General features: G+C 47.6%; 1 protein-coding gene across 1 annotated transcript; it reads left to right on the top strand.

Moving 5' to 3' along the window:
• Positions 1-9,715: 9,715 nt before the first annotated feature.
• Positions 9,716-17,555, top strand: AREG (amphiregulin). Its single transcript, XM_074821459.1, has 6 exons — positions 9,716-9,810; positions 9,953-10,120; positions 12,717-12,900; positions 13,351-13,509; positions 15,260-15,362; positions 16,299-17,555. The coding sequence occupies exons 1-5, from the start codon at positions 9,768-9,770 to the stop codon at positions 15,345-15,347; spliced, it is 642 nt and encodes a 213-aa protein (XP_074677560.1). The 5' UTR covers positions 9,716-9,767; the 3' UTR covers positions 15,348-15,362; positions 16,299-17,555.
• Positions 17,556-19,481: the final 1,926 nt, after the last annotated feature.

Below are 19,481 nucleotides of genomic sequence, written 5' to 3'. Positions count from 1 at the left end.
TTTAGCAGTGGCAATGGGATAGAACCTGTGTGAAAATCACCTTTGCAGAGGCACTTCTAAAGTTGTATGCAAGGCTGCTTGTTGTTGTAGGTTAGTAGGGCTCCGAGCAGCCTCAGCTCTCCTCCTTTCAGTTTCTTCCAAAATATTTAATGTGTTTACTTACCGTGTTGCTTAATGTATAGCACGTAACACCTGCCTGAATTTGGCATCTATAGGGGTCAGGACACTTGAAACGTGACTCTTGAATTGACACTGTACAACCATTTCTGAATTTTCATACAAAGTCTTGTGCATTTTTTTCAGCTCAGCTCCTTCTTTTAAATGTTTTTTATTTTATTTGCCACCACTTTGCTAACATGGGGGGAAAATCAATTTCTGGCTGCAACGCTTAGTGGCCTCTTTCATGCACATTAAGAAAATATGTCCTTAAATCCTAAAATAATTTTAGTCAAATGCCATTGAATTTTCTTTCTCTTTTCTCACAGAAATACATTAGTTCCAGGCAACTTGAGCAAGCTTGGGAATAACTTTCCAGAGTTAAGAATGAATGACATTGTTCATTATGAGTGATGCAGGTAAATCTTGAATAAAGATTTCAGAACACCCTGGGCGGGAGCAGAGGAGCACAAATTCTGTTACCAAAAGTTTGTACATTAAAGGGGTCCTTGGGGCAGGTAAATCCATCCTGCCCTTCTGTAACTCAGAAGAGCAGAGGAACAGGTGAGATGAAATAGAGACAACAATCCCTTTCCCTGCCAGGCAGCTGGTTTTGGTATAAATCCCTCTCATTATTAGGATCTCCTTGTAGCATCTGCTCTCTGGCACTAGTCCAAAACCAGTCTACTTCACCTGCTGTAGCTGAGTTACCTCTCACCATGGCAAGGGAACAGAGCTGAGGTCTACGCTTTGAGGAAAGCCTTGGGTGGTAGAGACCAAAGTGCTCAGCCCTGCATTTGCCACCTCCAGGTTCCTCCCTCACCATTCAAAGCAGCGCTCTGCTCCACTGAAACCTCCGGGGTGAAGCCCACAAGGAGAGAAGCAGCTATGCAGATGCTGGTGCATCAGTGACACTGAAAAGCCTTTTAGGAGCAGAATGAGACCTCTTGTCAGCCAAGCTCATGCAAGCAGGATACCTGAATCCAACTAAAAGTGGAGACTCAGTTTTGCTTCAGAGGGGCAGAGTATGCCTTCATGCAGCCAGGGTTGGGTGGACCCAAACATGCCAGCACGGCATTGTGGCATGACAGTGTAAACCGGTTTCTGTCCAAGGACTTCAAGAATAGGGTTTTTCCTACATGAAGCCAAACCTACTTACAGAAGGAAATGAGACTGTGCCTAGGAAACCTCCTTCACAGCGTGAGTGTGCAATCTTTATGCAAACGAGACCTTACTCATACGGTGTGTCTCAGCAGTCCTCTCCTGGGAAAGCACTGGCCCCACGCTCCAGCTTGCCAGGGACAGATGCAGCATGCAAGGAAGAGGGGACACAAGGTCCACTGCCTGCATGGGTTTTGCTGACGGATGGACGTGTGTGACTGGGAGCAGCCTCGCAAAACACTTGCTCAGTGATCCCACTTCAGCACACTGAAATGTATACTCGAACTCCCAGGACTGACTTATTCCAGCGGCACCTTTTTAGTTTGCCAAATTTCATGCTTATTTGTTAGCACCCTGGCACAATTAAAGGCAGCCAACGTCATGAGGGCACAGCACTTGTAGCCAAAACCAGGCACTACCAGCAAACAATGGGATTTCCAAGGAAGCATAACAAACATGCCCGTGAAATGGAGTGTTCTCCTGAGCTTCTTTGCTTGCTCATGGCCTGTGAAAAAAACAAAATCCAGAGTGATCTACGTAATCATTGTTGTGCGTAGGAAGGCTTGCCTGGGCTTTGTTCTAGGGAAAAAATCTAGCTTTGGCAAAGGTGAGAGGAAAGGAGTTCCTAATTGCTGTAGGCTTCTCTTTGTGATTCATTGTTTCTTCACATATGAAATGACTTCAAATAGGTAAAGAAAATTTACCACCTGATGCACTGATGGGAAGACACTAGGCAAAAACTCAGCTGGGGTAAGGCAGTACCAGATGTTCTCCTCTTCTCCTGATGATGGGGTGAATCAGAAGGAAAACCATTCACATCAGGGGAAATACTGTGAGTCTCACTTATGCTGAAGCCCCTTTGCTGTGCTCCACCTGCAGGGAGCTCAGCAGCACAAACCTGCGCACGGCTTGGGCTGACGGTAAAGGATCCCTCCAACAGCCAGGCAAAGGGCTTTTCATGGAGAGCCAGTGATCAGCCCCAGATAAAAGTTGTATTGGCTCAGAGAAGAAACAAGAACTTCAAGGACATTGTAGAGAGGTTGGTGCTCGTCTCTTCTCACAGGTAATTAGCGATAGAACAAGAGGGAATGGCTTTAAACTGCAACAGGGGAGGTTCAGACCGGACATTAGGAAAAAATTTTGCACAGAAAGAGTGGTCAGACAGTGGAATAGGCTGCCCAGGGAGGTGGTGGAGTCACCATCCCTGGATGTGTTTAAGGGTCGTTTAGATGAGATGCTGGGGGATATGGTGTAGGGGAGAACTTTGTAGAGTAGGACTGATGGTTGGACTTGATGATCCCAAGGGTCTTTTCCAACCTGAATGATTCTGTGATTCTTTGTGCACCATTTCTGCTCAGTTTGCCCCTACCGGGCCTGAATTTGACCTTTGCCTCATCCTGCTCCTGTTAATCTAAAATCAGAGAGTTGGGGGCTCTAGATCCACTTGCTGTCAGGCAGGAGGTGGACAGAGTGTGTGACCCCCAATGACTGCAGTGGACATGAGAGCAGGGACATGTGTTCATTTCTAAAATTTGTGTTTGATTATCACGTCAGATGATAGGACTTGAGAACTAACAAACCAACAAACGCAGCGGAGAGGAAAAACAGGCATCCAGCAACAGAACAGCAGCACCCCTCTTGTGTCTTGGACTGTATGTCTCTTTGTAAAGATGCTGAGACAAAAAGCATTCAGTTTGGATGGGAGAGGACCCTTCTAGGCCAAGAGGGTTTCCCTGGGTTCCTGCAGGGGACGGATCCAGGCAGCTCACAGCATTTTCCTGCTGAGGTAAAATCCTTTCACACAGGAGGTCATCCACACTCTGTTTGTCCGTGTGCATTTACCTGCCTCACCAGCTGCCCAACTTGGGAACCAGGTTGAAAAAAACATTGCGCAAGGAAGATTATAAAGTAAAAAGCTAAGACTTTAGCTGCATTTCCAGGAGAAAATTCCCAAACAATCCTCACATATCCTTTATTTATCTATTACTCTGGATGCTATTGGAAATAACGTGCAACACAGAAGGAAAACATCATGCTATTTCTGTCACATGTTCCCAGTCCTTATGTGAGGCTCCAATCCCTCAAAATGTACGGCACCGTATAATTTACTCGCATGCTATGCGCTTTCAAATGAATTGTGATACACATCTCCAAGGTGACTTCATACCCAAGCCTCCAACATGAGGAAAGGGATATGTAACCAACTCAGTTAATCGAACTACCCACTGCAACTTGTATTGGCACCAACACACTTTAGGTCAGCCAGACTTTCATGGGCAAGATCCTCTTAGGGGATCCTTAAAGGTGACCCCAAATTGTTCCCAACGCATTTGTATGAGACCATCTCAAGGAAGTTTGCCTTGCCTTGTGACTATAAGAGATTGTTCCTCCACTGTTAAAACTAGCTGTTGTATTTGTCCTGATTGTAGTACGCAGTGCTCCTTAAAAAGAAGGCTGCAGTCAGCACTTGATAACTAAAAACCACCTGTGCCTACAGAAAGTGACTTTATTACAGTAAGCAAAAAAGTGGTTGTCCAGAAGTTGCATGGAGTGAAGAAGAAAGAAGATTCATAGCTAACGTTCCAGGTATTAGAGGTAACCATGTTTTAGCTTTTAAAACCACCATGCAGTGACATTTTGGTTTGTGAAGGCTTTTTTTTAACATGAAGATTTCTGCTCTGTCTTTTTTTCAGCTCAAACTCTAAAAGACACTAGAAGGGAAAAAAGCCTACATTTTCCCAAGTACAGACATCATTTTTCCAACAGCCACACTGTGCACATAATTACACACATTCTCAAAGTCCAGTGCATTCTGTGATTGAGCTGGGAGACCACCAAAACTCAATGAACAGCAGCCATACAGCTTTTGCTACCTTGAGTGCAGTTTCACATTTAAACATTTTTTTCTCTTCTTTTTAGAAGGAACAATTGCAGAATGATCCAGTAGCTACATACACCTTTGGAAAGCAATGAGCTGGGTGTTCTCCTCTGTAGGGACCATGCTGAGCCGCAGTCCTGGAAACATTATAGAGAAGAGAGATGATCTGATGATTTTGTCCATCTAACAATGATATGGTACGATGAATATATAAAATAATGTGCAGTGCAGGTGAAACACTATCATGCTGAAGGTAAAGGGCCCCAGTAATGTTACTGGGTAAATCAGTGTAATGGCACTAACTGCAACAGCTGAGCTATAGCCTCCGTTTCCTTAGGGATTCCTATCTAAAGCACCTGCCCTTTTGTGTCCTGTGGGGCCAGGCAGGCATTGTCAGGAGGGTGGTTTTGCTCTGGGGTACCGTGGGGAGCCTGCCTCGGGCAGGGGACACGGATAGGGCCCCAAGCCCACTCTGCCAGAGTCCTGGGGGAAGTTTCTGCAAATTGCCCAAGGAATGGAAGAAAGGGCAGGAATTTTCTGTGTCTCCAGCATGGCAGGACATGGTATTACAGAAGGAGATTGTTAGCTGAGGGACAGCTCCTCATGCTAGTGTAAATCCAGTATTGCTTCACTCAGCTCCCAGATTTAGGCCCTTACAATTACTGCTGGGGCCAGGATCTGCCCCTGAGCATTTGCAAATTGAGCCATTGCACAAAAACGAGTGGGTGAGCACTGGAGGATGTGTTTGGTCAAATGAGAGCTGCTCAGTGCATGGTGTGTAGAAAATAGAGCAGTCAAAGCCCAGGGCAGCATGCTAACAGCAGGCAGCTTCCCAAAAAAACTCCTAGCATGTGGCAGAACTGCTGTCCCAGAAAGGCAACATGTTCCCTACCACCGAAGCAAAACTGAGCCCGGCAGGTCCTGCTCACCTGTGTCTAAAGCCAGTGAGCAGGCAACAACAGGAGCCACCACGTAGCCCAGGATATTCTGCAAACTATCAGGCCTTTTTCCCCATTGCCTGTCATTCATGAAAATCTGTGGAAAGCAAGTGTAAAATTTCACCACTGCAATTTGGTAGCACCACTGCATGTTTCATTAGATTAAGCTTGGGGTTGCTGGAGTTTATGCTGTCTGAGAAGGTACCTCTTAGATTTTAAGGGGGACTATTTTTCATTTGTATTGATATAAATGAGAGAAAAATCCAGATCTTGTCATCATGGCAGCAGATTCTGTCCTTTTTGGTTTTTTCTTTAGACATACTCTGAAAGATGTTGCAGTCAAATGCGGAGTGACTGAAAACACATGCCACTGGTCTGACTTCCCCAGGGTGAACAGCTGATGCAGTACAAGTGCGCAAATTATTCCCTTTCTGGACAGCTTTCGCTCATGCAATCCCTGCTTCAGCCTAAGTCTTGGAGAAAGGAGTGGAGCACAGGAAGAACATCACCATCTTAGAAAAAAATTACCTGCTGAGGGCTTTCACAGCAGGGATGCACAGCCATCTGAACGCCTGCATATCTCCGAGGCTAGCAATATCTGTACCAATTTCCAGGAAGGCAGTATTCAGGCCTTTCTCCTTCCCTCCTCCCCAACACCCCAGCTACACATCTACATCCTTTTTATTACAGCAATCTTGATTTACATCAGCAGGAACCGGAGTCACACATGCCTGACTTCAAAGCTCCCTACCTGCCTATGAGGGAGCTGCTGATAGCAGAAGATACTGGCGTCTGCAGATCACAAGTGAAGTGAAAGTCTGGTGAGCTGCCCAGACAGACACCACTCCGGTTTGAGTCATTACCCTTTTCCACCTGTTCTCAACTGGATGGATGAGAAAAGATAACTCATGTTCAAACACCCAGGTCAGCTGTGCCCGCCCTTGCAAAATAAACATTTGATGTCAGTGAAGAAAATTAATGGGCAGGTATTTCACATACTTCCTTTCCCTTCAATGCATTTCTTGGGGGTTTTATCAAAAGTAAAGAGAGTGAATAACAAGATTGCAGTTGGCACTCGGACTCTTCTGGGAGACACGATGCCCAAGTGCGCTCCTCCAAGGCCAGGCAGCTGTCAGCATCGATGTCGCTTTGCCTCCGCAAGACCCTGCCTATGCCCCTGATTGCCACAGCACAGCTGGGGAAGGGACGGGGCTGTGTGCTGGCCACCCCGTCCGGAGTGAGAGCAGGGTGGCTTTTCACCCCGGTCCCTGGGGTCAGAGCAGAAGGAAGTAGAATTCAAATACTCTGCCAATCCGGGGGCTCCCAGCGCAAACCAGAGTTGACAATGTGCAATTTCATGTCCTGGGCACATCCTTCCTTTTTAGTCATCTCAAGGGGACAGGCCATGGTCAGCGAGGAGGACAGCAGGTCCCAGGAGCTGTCAGGCAAAAGGAGAGCACACATTAATGTCAAGTCAGCAAAATTTGCTGGGATTCACCAAGAGCGGGAGATGCTGAACCGCTGCCTCGGGACATCAGATCCTTGCCAGGGTGGCCTTGGGGCCTTGGGGCTGCAGGTAGCAAGGTGATGCGGGAAACACAGCCACAGTCTTCACGCCTGGGATGTTTTCTGGAGATGAGCCTCAGAGAGGAGGCAGACCGACAGAGAGAAACCTTCTCACTGATGTGGCCGTATTCCACAGATGCAGACAGAGACCAGAGGGGAAAAATTTGGCACCAAGGCCACCTGTGCCAGGTGCTGTTGGGTGCTCTCTGAGCCTGGGCTGCACTGAAGGTTTTCAGGGCTAGCAAAAAGACAGTCGAGGCATGGGAAGGACCCACGTGGCTCCCGAGGTGTTCATTTCTACCACCAAGAGTGGGGCAGCCAGCATACCACTGGCCCGTCTCCTGCCCCTGTGCCGCCGGCCCATGGAAAACAGGGTCTGGCTCAGGGCAGATGCCAAGGAAAGACTCTGGCTGTGCCCGTGTGTGCAGCTCCCTGCACAGGTTCCCTGATAATCTCAAAGGTGCACCCTGTTGGGGCTGCCAGCCTTTGGGGAAGCTCTGGGACTGACATGATGGACCAGCCAGAGCGGCCAAGGACACTTGGAGCAGCAGCCCCAGCCTAGGTGTCCTGTGGGAAAACCCCGGGTGCTGCCTGGAGCGGTGTCTCAGTAGGTGGCACTCTGCATCCACGGGGAGCCAGCACCTTCCCAAAGGCGAGCCCTGCCCTTGCTGGCCCAGCAGCCTGCCCCACTGGCCCAGCTGCAGTGAGGCAGCCCATGGGGGTGAGCCTTGCAGCCCCCTCGAGGCTTCTCCTCCTTTCACAGCTCCCGGGGCATCCTCCGGGAGCTCAGCCTGGGGGCAGAATCCAACTGCCCTTCTAGTCCTGGCCAAGCTTAGTGCCTCCTCCCCAGCAGCACACAGCAAAACTGGGGCTAGTGGCGGGATCCCACTCTGAATGTCCTGAAACACCTGGCCTCTGGAGGGTGTCCTCTCAGAGAAGCAGCCAAACAGGGCTTTGCCAGGACACCATTGTTTGGGAAGAGCTGCCTTGATATCCCACCTGGACCTATTCATGCACAACTGGTGGCCATCACCACCTTGCTGCATTTTCTGCACGCTGAGGAGCGGTTCTGGTTGATGTCAGGCTGCCTCTTCTTCTTCAAAGAAGCAGGAGCGGCAGGAGGAAGTCGACAAAATGCCTGACAAATTTTAAGCATGCCAAGCCAAATTCCTCACTGCTGCCCGTCAGTGAGACAGAGTCATCGGCTGGAGATTGGAGGAGAGAGGGAACGTAGTGAGTCAGGCCCTGGATATGCCGTGTTTGGTCTCTAAACAGCGCAGGTAACACGGGCAATTGCACTCGGGTCATTCAACCTTTCCCCTCCTAAGCTGCTCCTTTCAGCTGCTTAGCAGTTTGCCAAGCGTAGTGCACCGGGCTGAAATTTTCCATGCTCAGTATATTCCTCAGACTGAACTTAAAAAAACAATTGAAAATGTTTCCAATGAAGCTCTGATAAAAAAAACTGGGAAAAATACTTCATTTTAACAGCTGCAGAAAAGAAAAATGAGGAGGGAAGCTGCGGTGCCTCGCTGAGGAAGCTGGCCTTGAGCACGGCAGGTGGGGGGGAAGGAAAACTCCCAGTTGACAAACCTCTATTCTCACACAACCAACCCCACGTTTTGATGGAAGAGACCCCAAACCCCAGAGTCTCTCCCTTTGGAGAAATTCCACTCACATGCACTTGCTAATGCCAGGCCCTGAGACGTACGGGGGTCTTGTGGGAGGGGAAGTCCGGTCCAAGGGGGAAAGGAGGGGCCCTGAGGAGCCCCCAGCTGCCCCCACATGATGACTGAGCTGTAGCACGGGAGCTGCTCAGCGACTGCCTGACGGTGCTGCAGCTGGACCGAGCGCTCTCTGTCCCAGGGCTGCAGCGGCAGAGCAGGATTTGTCTTTTCTCTGTTGTAGACACTATGAGAAAAGGCATGGGAAATGAGGGGAAATGCAATGATAAAAAAACCTAACAGTAAAGCCATCTGCTAATGACAATCAGTTTTAATTGCACCATGTGCAAAGAGGAGGTTTGCCAGGGCTGTCTGTCGCAGGTTAATGTCTGAGTGACTGATTTGGCAACTTCTTTTTTAGAGCTCTCTGGCATCACTTGTTGGGATTGCCCTGACCTGGCAAAGACGGCACCGGGAGCCGTGTATCCTTCACCAGCATATGTGGAAGAGTGGAGAAGGTTTAATGACTGAGCCACTTGGATCCCAGCCACCACGAGCAAAGGCTCTGTCAGCTTCCTGAGCTGTGAGTAGCATTCCAGCCCCTCTCAGTTAGAAGAGAAGGTCGCCCAGATCCTCCTTTCCCAATGCGCAGTAGCACTGCCCCTCCCGCCCAGCCGTGAAGAGCTGTCTCGGAGACTGGAGCAGAGTGGTACCTGTCCCTTCACCCTCGCCCCCTCGCAGGGCTTTTCTGGGTTCCCACCCTACACCAGCACGTTACAACCCCCTGCCCTCATTTTTCTCCCCTAAAAGTAGGTCTACTTCACGCTTTCTTTACGCAACACCTCAGGAGTGGCAGCCGTGGTCAGGCACCCTCCGCTAAGGGCTACCGTGGCAATTAGGAGCCAAAGTGCCCCCGAGGAGCACATTTGCCTCGGCCTGGATGCGTGCCCACCCTCCTCCCCATGAGTTACTCAGCCGTTACTCATGCGCCGCTCAAGCGAACACCCCGCGGACTGCGGCGGAGGGCGATCGCCGCATTTACTGCTGAAAAATACTTCTGCCGCAGCTCGCCCGCTTCCTCCCTGAGGAGCGAGGGGGGCGCAGAGCGATCCGGGAGGTGTGTCTGCCCGACGCGATCCCCGAAGGTGGAGGGGGGGGGTGTCCCCTCCCCGTTGTACCGGGCTCTCCTCGGATCCCCCCGCCGCGCGCCTGCGCCGCCCCCCGCCCTCACCTGCCTGCCGCGCCGCGCCCCGCCCCGCTGACGCCGCTCCACGTCCGGGAGCGCGAGCGGCGCCCGCCTATAAAGCGGGCGGCGGCGGCGGGCGGCTCCTCATGGAGCGCTGCGCACCGGCACCTCGCGCCGTGACAACCGTCGTTCTGCCGCCGCCGCCCGCCCCGGGACCGCCAATGCGCGCTGTGGCGTTCATCGCCGCACTGGCCGTGCTGGCAGGTGGGTGCGGGGCCGGCGGCGCGGCTGAGGGGACGGCGCGAGGCGACGGTTGGGGCCGTTGGTGGGGAGGGGCGCGGAGGGAGGGGGTGGTGGCGGCGGCGGTGGGTTTGCCCCCTGCCCACGGCGCCATTTCCCCTCACAGCGTGCCGGCCTGCCGCCGGGTCCTCGCCTAACGCCACGGAGCCGGAGCGGCATGGGGGCACCGGCCAGCGGGAGCCCGAGTCCGTGTCGGGTCCCGACTACGAGGAGGATGAGGAGTACGAGGAGGCGCTGCCCGTCCACCAGTACATCGTGGATGACTTGATCCGGGGTGAGTCGGGGGACGCGGCTAGGGATGAGGTGGCCTCGTCGGCTCGGCAGTGCCGGACCTGGGGGTTCTCCACTTCTGAGCACCCATTTCTTTCCGATGTACCTTTTGTAAGGCTGCTGCGCTTTGCTGGTGGAGTACGGAGCAAATGCGTGCTTCTGCTTGAAACTGTTGGCATTAAAAATAGGCTGTCAGGGATGAAAACTTAGCGTGAGTGCGACTAGGGTGTGTGGGAACTGCAGGCTAGCTGATTGCCTGCTGTACTGCTCTCCTGATAAACCTGACAGGCGGGCTGCGATGGGGTAGCTACCATCTACTTAGCATGGAAGCTTCAGTGAGGTTTATGGGTGCTGTTTGCCCCTAAAGATGGGTTTTACATAAGCTTGTCTCTCTTGTGTCAAGGATTTTCTGGCTGTTTTCTCATGATGGCTTATTTAAATTGGAGTTGACTAAAATTTCCTGGGAAAGCAAACACTTCAACCCCTTAAGTGGCAGCAGCAAAGCTTGTTAAGTATCTTTCAGGCAATACTTAACTGTCAATAGCTATTGTGTGAATTTATTGTAATTTGTCTGCTTGTTAAGCTGTGAGGAGATCAAATATGACTACCCTGACTATGGGGATGGGAGATTTTGTTGGTTCTGGCCTAAGTGTGGTTGTGATACAAGCTAGGTACTTACAGGTGATTTGAACCCAGTAGATGGTAGTAGGTTGGTATTGTTGCCCTCTAGGATGGATCTGGCTACTATTTTTTGTGTGGAAACACCTTGAGACTTGAATGAGACTAAAGGACTTTTTAAGTGAAGGGGGCCATGCTCCAGATGCTCAGTCTAGGAAATTTGTGGACCCTGCTGAAGTTTTTCATTAGTTGAACACCTCCAGGGGAAACAGAGTTATTGAGCAGTTCGGCCTGTAAAACTACTGGCTTGGTGGTTTAAGTGTTGTATAACTGCACAGAAACCAGAATTGTTACCAAAGGTGGTTGGTTTGTAGACCAGCTCTTCTGCTTGGCGTGAGATTTATCTGTGGAGCCTTCAAGCTGTTATGATTCAACTGCGGATCACTTTCCTGGCTGTGCAGCTTGCAGACAGGGACACAGAGATCAAACTGACAAGCTGAGCCTTGAAGAAGGAAGAATGGAAACAGCCTCAATTATGAAAGTGCTAACCTAAATATCAAGTTAAACTGGACAGAACAGGGGCCTCAGCCACTCTTGTAGTAAGCTCACACTTCTAGGGACAGGAAACCTTTCTGCAGGAACAGGGTTTCTCATTTACATATTAATATAGCTTATACCATTTGAATCAGACTTCTGGTTGCTGAAGGCATTTTTGCTTTTAAGTAACTTCAAGCTAGGCTTGTTGCTCTAGAAGTTAAAACGATCAGCTGTCTAGACAACAGTGAACTACACCTTGTTTCTTTGTGCTGGCTTTCTTCTTGTCACTAGAAATACAGGGTTATGCATTAGTTGGATCCAGCTGCATCCTATTGTGGTGATTGCCTATATGCATAGTGCTCTGGGTAAAATATTAATACTCTAAAAATTATTTTCATTAGGTCTGCAGAGCACAATAGCAAAATTCAAGAGTGTTGTAAATAAGACTTGTCCTTAAGACCTGTTCAGACTCACCTGGTTAACTCCTGAATAGCACAGTGTTGCAGTGAGAAGGATTGCTTTATGGCTATCAGTAAAGGGATAGCTTTTTCAGAGAACCAGTGTTTTACCAACTTGATCTAAAACAATGCTATCAAGCTTTGACTGCTGTGTGGAGCAGCTGCAGAGTAACTAGCTTTAGCTTATTCTCTTCAATGAAAGGAAGATGATTGCCCTTGCTTAAGTCCAAAGGCTACTAAGTCACCAGCGTTTTAAACCACACTCTTCTAGAGGTTTGTCTTAATTGAGGTAATGAGGGGCAACAGTAAGCAGCAGAACAAATAACCTGACTCTTGCGGACTATCCTGCCTTCACTCCTCCAGTGCACTCGGCATTTCTCTCGAAGTAGGAGAACTGGAAATGAACTATCTTATGCTGAAGACAGTACTGCAGGTTATTTGGGAGAAACAAGTATGCTAACTGGGATAGCAAGCTGTCTTGCCTCTGTAAGTGCCCAGGACTATCTAGTGAGTTATAATGCCTTTCATCACTGATGCAAATGGAGAGTTTAGAGCGAAGAAGGCTGTTAGCCTTGTATCTGAGCTGATATGAAAGTAGTGGATGCCTTGGCTCAGCGTGAACTGTGTTCTTTACAGGTCTTTGCTTGAACCTGTGCAGTTTCACTCAAATATCTTATGTTGCGAAATGCTGCAGTCATTCAGCTCTGCTGCTCTTCATCTCTAGTGGCGCTCACAGCTCATCTGCTCATACTGCTTTTGATCTGCACTGCACAGGACTTAATGGTGGCAGAGTTGTGCTTAAGGAGCTTTGAAGCTTGCTGCTTTTGTGCTGGATGTGAAATGCCCAGCTGCATGCTTACTTGCACCCTGGTCACAGGTTCTCCTGCAGTGACCATCCCCTTACCCCTCACCAAATTCTGTAATTCAGTTTTCACAGAATCTAGCTTTTTAGCATTGCTAGACTGAGTCATCTTGTCCTTTTTTCAGTTGAACCTGTGGTTAAACCCAAGCCAACAAAGAGGGGGGGTGAGAAGAATGCCAGCAAATCAAGAAGGAAGAAAAACAAAGGGAAAAACAAAAAGAAAGGGACTCCCTGTGAAATGGAATACAAAAACTTTTGCATCCATGGTGAATGCATATACCTAGAACATCTCCAGATGGTGACCTGCAAGTAAGTTACTTGTACCTTGTGAGTTAGGTGTGATTGGCATGAGCTGGTGGCGTATGAGGGCTCAGAGGAAAAATCGGTGTCAACTTGGCATAGAGCCATCACCTGCCGTATTTTGACTGAGAATCTTTCTGCCATGTAAATTAAGTGATGATGGAATCTGAGATACATAACAAGCCACTGAACTCATCAGTTGGTCATAAACTCAAACCAAAAGAATGAAAAGGCGTGTCGTCCTGGAACATCACGCCCAAACTAATCTCGACTTGTTGAAATGCTGACAAACCTTGTGCTAGAGCAGTGACTGCATTTCATGAACACGCTCTAAAGTGAGCATCTTGAGATTCATGGGAAACTCTGAAGATGTCTAAGTCAGGTTTGAATGTGTGTGGGTGTCCTTGGCTCCAGACAGCACCGGAGCTGATAAGAACTTGTGTTAATGTTTACTTGCAGGTGTCATCAGGATTTTTTTGGTGAGCGCTGTGGTGAACAGTTCATGAAGACTCAAAGGAAGAATGATGTGGCAGACTACTCGAAGACTGTGTTGGTAGTGGTAGCTGTCCTGCTCTCAAGCATCAGCTTCATTACTGTACTTATCATTGTGATAGTGCAGTAAGTATTATACACTTTGGTGTCTGTCTAGCTTAAGTGTGAACAGGGCTTGTGTCCAGTAGCCTTAAAATGTGCCTGGCTGAGCTGAATTGCCTGTGTGGAAGGCATTTGAAAGGGCTGAGTTCTTATCCCAGCTTGAATATGTCTTGAGGGTAGAAGCAAGGTCTGAGAAGTTCACAGGTGACTCAGTGTTCACTTAATCCTCTCTTACTATTGGCTGTGGGCAACTGTGACCCTGATTTTAAAACAAGAGCCTTTCTGCTCTTGCTGCAACCAGGATAGTTAGTGCTGCAGAACATCAGCAGGAAGGGGAGGAGGAGCATTAATGCTGACATGGCAGTGCCTTCCCTAATCATTCTGAAGAAGCCTGCAAGCAGTAACGTAACAGCCTTGTGCATGGTTATTATCCAACAGTTGGGTACACAGCTGGAGGGAAGGAAATGGTGCTCCAACTGTCTGTTTATTAATGGAGGTTGCTGAGCTTAAATACTTACACTGAGGGGGAAGCAAATGGGGAAAGAGATGCTGTCAGTCCCAAATACTGTATATGCCATTCAGATGGAGGGAACAACCATTCCAGCTTAACCAACTGCTGCCAGTTCAGTGTGGTGGGTAATCGGAATCTGGGGTCCTGCTGTGAATAAATTAAAAGAGCTTTTCTGGGTACATGTTTCAAGCCATGTATCAAACTCTTCTTTATACCTGCTCAAAAGCAGTATGTGAGCAGCGTGTGCCTACCTGTGCCTTTGCTTCTTACTGTGTTCTCCAGGAATGTGTGCTGAGGTTAGATAGTCAGCGTGGGAAGCCTGACTCCAGCATTAGTGTTGGAGCAGTCCTCCAGTTCTGACACTGCAGCTCCACCACAGTAGGGCTTGGGATGTTGGTGAAATGCAAAAGTTCAGACTAATTTTAGATCTTGATGAAGCACATCAGCTGAATTGGGTACATGCTGTACCCTTTCCTGCAATTCAGGAAACAAGGTGTGCATTTGTCATTTCACTGTTGCTTCATACTTAGATCTGAACTTGAGGAATGCTGGGATGAACACTTGTTCTCTGAACACTGCCTCATTCCTTGCTGCTAGGAGAGATAATCAGCATTGTGCTGTAAGAACAAATGATCATAGTTAGTTTCTGGAGTGAGCCATGGAATAGGATTGCATTTGTTTCATGGTCTGAACCCTCATGATCTTGAAGCATGTGGTTCATTAATCTGTACCTTCAACCAGAGAAGCTTGATGCTATGTTTGGAACAGTCACTAGAAAAGACTGGAGAAATTGGGATAAAATTGGTAAGCAGCTTGCTTATGATGTGTTCAAGGGACACATCAAGGGGACAGGGATTTCAGATACTTGAAGTCCACAGGGCTCTGCTGTGGGGAGGAGGAAGGAAGTCTGGTCTCTGCAGCTGTTTGCTAAAGCCATCAGGAAATCTGTCCCTCAAAGTCTCCCGGTGCTTTGCTCAGTTCCAATAAGAAACCCTCTTCATCTTGCCACCTAATTGGCCTTAAACCAAGAAGCCTGTGAGGGAAAACTGGCAGTGCCTAACTTAGGGGCTCCTTGATTTTATCATCAGATACTGCTTGATGCTGAATGTTTAAAAACTGTCTTGCTTGAAACTTCCTGGTTCTGAGGAGCTGCTTGAGGATTCAAAGGACGTATGCCTAAATGCTGCAGAGGCTGTGGGGACTGGTAACAACAGGATGTATGCCAGGGTTCAAAATGACCTCTAACACGCTGTAATTTCTCAGGGTCAGGAAAAAGTGTCCTCAGTATGAAGAGAAAGAAGAAAGGAAAAAACTTCGACAAGAAAACAGAAATGGCCATGTTGGTGTGTAAATGAGGAGAAAGCAGGTATGAGAGCTGATTTGAAAAGCCTTTCAGTCCTTCCAGGCTGAAATTACCCATATGAGAATTGCATGCATGTTTTGCAAAGCTAGTGTTTGCTTTTAACACTTGAAGGGCCTTGAAACACATAGGTTACATGTGAATGACTGGCTTGGTTTTCTGGTTTCCCTAAACCACCCAAGTTGTACAAGTTCTTCAACAGCTCTGTTAACTTTCTGGCTGCTGTCTTAAAGAAATAATGAGGATAGAAAGATGTACTGAGATAAGTGGACTTATGAAGGAAGAATCTCCAGTATCTGGGCAGAGGCAGGTTTGGTGCAAGACACCATGGTGAAGTTCCATCATGGAAGATGGTGCAGCAGCCAAGTGAATCATCACCTCTCATAAGAGAAGTACTGAACATTTTCATGTCTTCTCTGCAAGGCATCAGGAAGTTTCTAGTGCTTAGAGGCTGTAGACCAAGAAAAAGCTGTCAATTCAAAGCACCATAGATAGCCTCTCAGTCAAGTGTCATACTGTCACAGCAACTGAGTGCTAAAGCTCTGTGCCCTAGATGGACCACTCCTGGGAGAAATCTAGTGTATTTTAATGAGCAAGCAAGTTGGTCCTTTCTGAGCAAAAGTGTACCTGACGGCAGACTCAAAAATAGGAGTTATACTACAAGCTGAAGGAGGAAACTATAAAGGATAGTCCTGAGAAGTTCCGGCAGAACTCAGAAGTTTTGCTTTGCCACATGGCAGCTGCAGACTTTGTCCAGCTTTTCCAGTGACAATTGGAGTATTTTGCTCAAAGCTTATTTGAAGCTGAAGAGTATCTAGCAGAATGTCCTCAGGTGTGTGCACATCCTTGACCTACCTGCCTCGGATGTAGGTTTGATGTGGTTCTAGCACAATGTGCTTATGTCATGGGTGGTGATTAACGTACCTGGTCTGCCCCTTACAGAACAATTCTGATGTGGCCGCTGCCAAGCTGCAGGGTACCTCTGGCTGCCTGACACATCCACCTGGACACTGTGGGCTGGAGCTGTTGCCACTAAGTCCCGATTCATCAAGACAGAGGCTGCTGCAAGGAGATGTCACCATGCCACTTGCTGCTGAATTGCTTGCTGGGGAGGACAGTTACCGCTACATCTTGGCACAGCGATGTGGCAGGAGCTGCCACTATGGGGTAGAGGACCTGCTATCAAGACCTGCTAGAGACTATTGCTACTGAGCCCTCTCTATCAGTGCTGGAGCTCCAGTCTCTGCTGTTGTGTGGATGGACTTTCTTCTGTTAGCGAGTCTCCTTTGGCTGCTCTGACTCTAAGGGAGAGAGCTTGTTGCAGCTTTCAGGAATAGGTGGAGGGGAAAAAATTTCCTTCCATCCGCCAAAGCAAAAAAGGAAGAGTTCTGGATGGCTTCTATCCCTAGACCTCAGTGGATGGAAAACCTAGTTCTGCTGTCACTGTGCTCCCTGTTGATATCAGCTTCAAAGAACTTCATCTCTAGTTCTGACTTGCAGGGTGTTGGTGACAGATCTTTGTCAGCCACACCTGGGTTCTGTTACTGTATGTGGAAAGTAATCCCTCTGAACTCAGTAGGACTCGTGTGAGTGGAGCTATCCGTTGGTGTGTGTGCTAGCCTGAGTTAAAATTAGTCTTCTCGGGATGCTGAAACAATAAATGCAAGATCTGAAGCTCTGTATCTGAAGGAAAAGAGCCATGCTCAAACAAGCTGATAAGCCTGGACCCATCTGTTATAAATACAGAGCTACTTCTGTTACCTAGGTACTCAGTGCTGCTTTAAGCAGCACTTAAAGTATAAAATGCTTCCCATCAGATCCAGTCAGTTGAACTTGACCAAGAACCTGTTCCTTTGAAGAATTAAATTCATGCACTGGCACTCTGCAAGCAGTGGTCTCTTGTGCTCTACCTTCTGGTGCGAAGAACTTGACTTACCTCAAACTTTTCTGACCCAAGTGTCCTTGGTTTCTTGAACTGTCCATGCAGTCTTGAGCACAGAGTATTATTTGAGTTCAGTTTCTTCTTGAAAGAGTGAATGTGTTCTGTATAAACAGAGCAGAATTCTTCTGGTAGCAGAGAAACACCATTAATTGTCAAGTCCTATCTGTAAATGTGTAAATATTTATTACTGTATTTAATATTTAATGTTTCCATAACAAACTTATTTATTTTATAATTAAACTTTTTACATAATCTAATCATGGTAAGATTTTTTTCTTGCTCTCGGGAGTACATGTAAACACTTGAAATTAGAGCTTGGTTTCTCCTCAAAGCAGGAATTTCAACACTGAAGAGCACAAAGTGTGGCTGTGAAGGTACTACAGCCATGTGTGAAGTCTGAGCTTGGTGCTCTCACAAGAGTGCATGTTGTTTGTAAACAAAATGTGCAAATGCAAGTACCTGTTTCAATAGGAAGTACATTTAATTCAACTACAAAGGAATCTTAGTTCCTGGATTAGGGAGGGGTTAAGTGAACGACCTTGTTGGAAGGAAAGGAGTACCTGTTTGTATGAGACTCAAGATCTGGGAGTATTGAAGAGAGGAGAGCCTTTCATTTCCATGTGGTCAGAGAGAAATTGAACAGTGGCTTGAAACTTGGTCTTAAATGAGGAAAAGCAGAATAGCCTGAGGCCAGTGACTCCCTAAACAGAAGGGGGAGCCTTGGCCTCCACAGCCTACCTTGAATGTCTTTTCATCCCCAGGTACTTAATAGTTCAACCGTGTGCTGACATTCCACATTCCTTCTAAACACTTCTAACAGTGAGCTGGGGTCTAAGTTCAGAGTTGCCTGAAAATACAAGTGTCAAGGGGGTGAGTTGGGCTTTAAAGCCACAGTTAAGATGATTGAGAACCTTGTTTTGAGGCCCTTTTCTCAAAAGTATATTCCAGAGGTGTTGCTGGCTGTGGCTTAGCTTGAAGCAGAAAAGGAAAAAAAACAAACAAAAAAAAACCAAAAACAAAACAAAAACAAAAAAACAGAAGACAGCCAGTTTTAATTAGGATCTGAGCTCTGTATCCAGTGTAGGAGCAGAGCATAGTCCTGTCCAGAGTAGCTGAGATGCATTTGCCTTGGCCTCCTGAGTTAGCCAAGCAGTTATCAGACCCTGAGAGCACCCTGTAGAGTATGTAGCTGAGGTACAGGTAAATGTATTGCAACATCTCATGGGAAGATTGCAAGCCTTCATTCCAGGGAACTTGCTTCATTACCAAAGTAAACAGCACTTCTCCAAGTGGCTTTTCCACAGATAATTTGCTATTAGAGCTCTGGCACAAAAAACTGTTTCTGTCAGTCATGCCAAACTTTTTGCTTTGGAATAAACAAGCTCAATCTCAGTGGTAACTGAGCTGTAGCTTAGTGAGACTGGGAATGAATTACAACTCCTCTTTGAAAGCCATGGGACTCCTCTTCCAGAAATTCTTCTATCTCTAGTCTTCTTTCTGGAACAAATACCAGGTTTTTTACTTGATATGCTAAACCAATGCTAGCATAGAAAACTGAGCTGTTTTCCCTCTTACCTTCCCAGCTTGAAAGCCTAGCAGGAGTGAGGCTATGAGTATAACTTGTAAATTCCATCTGTTGTGTATTTTTCATACTCTGATCACTGAGTGGACTGGAGGGTATTTTCCAAAAAGAGGTAGGTTAGGAACTGGAGAGGCCTAACTGAGCTATTTCTGGGAGGTTGGACTTGAAAATTTAAGCGTCAGCTGGCGTTGTCCTGGCTTGGACTTGAACTTGTATCAATAATCAGAAAGGAAAATCATTGTTGAGTCTCCTTAGCTGAAAGTTTGGAAACAGTCGAGGTCAGGCTTCATAGAAGACTTGGTCCTCTAAGGATTTAGGTTACAGCCAGATTTTCTGAGAGGTAGGGCAGCCAGCAACTCCCTTGTAGAGACGACTTTTGCTGAGTTAGTCACATCCAGCATTGCTATGATGCTTGCTAGCAGAGCAGAGCCTTTCTGTGCCCAAGAGATGATTGCTGTCTTGTACTAGGCGAGGCCCTTTCCGTGTTCCCTGTGGTGGCTTGCTGAGCACTGTAAAATATTTTCTGTGTTTGCTGAGGGAATTATTTTTGAGAAATTTAGTGCAGGGAGTTGAGGGCAAATCTCCCTGTCCAGGAATGACA

The sequence above is a fragment of the Strix aluco genome, chromosome 4 (genome assembly GCF_031877795.1).
Source record: "Strix aluco isolate bStrAlu1 chromosome 4, bStrAlu1.hap1, whole genome shotgun sequence".
NCBI lineage: Eukaryota > Metazoa > Chordata > Aves > Strigiformes > Strigidae > Strix > Strix aluco.
Note: the sequence above shows the minus strand (reverse complement) of the source record. Positions and strands in the feature narration are given on the sequence as shown.

Bases quoted from the DNA above. Each gene is read 5' to 3' on its own strand.
- AREG (XM_074821459.1), top strand. From the start codon at position 9,768: ATGCGCGCTGTGGCGTTCATCGCCGCACTGGCCGTGCTGGCAG. The intron at 12,901-13,350 runs GTAAGTTACTTG...GTTTACTTGCAG, and splicing joins CTCCAGATGGTGACCTGCAA to GTGTCATCAGGATTTTTTTG. The intron at 13,510-15,259 runs GTAAGTATTATA...GTAATTTCTCAG, and splicing joins CTTATCATTGTGATAGTGCA to GGTCAGGAAAAAGTGTCCTC.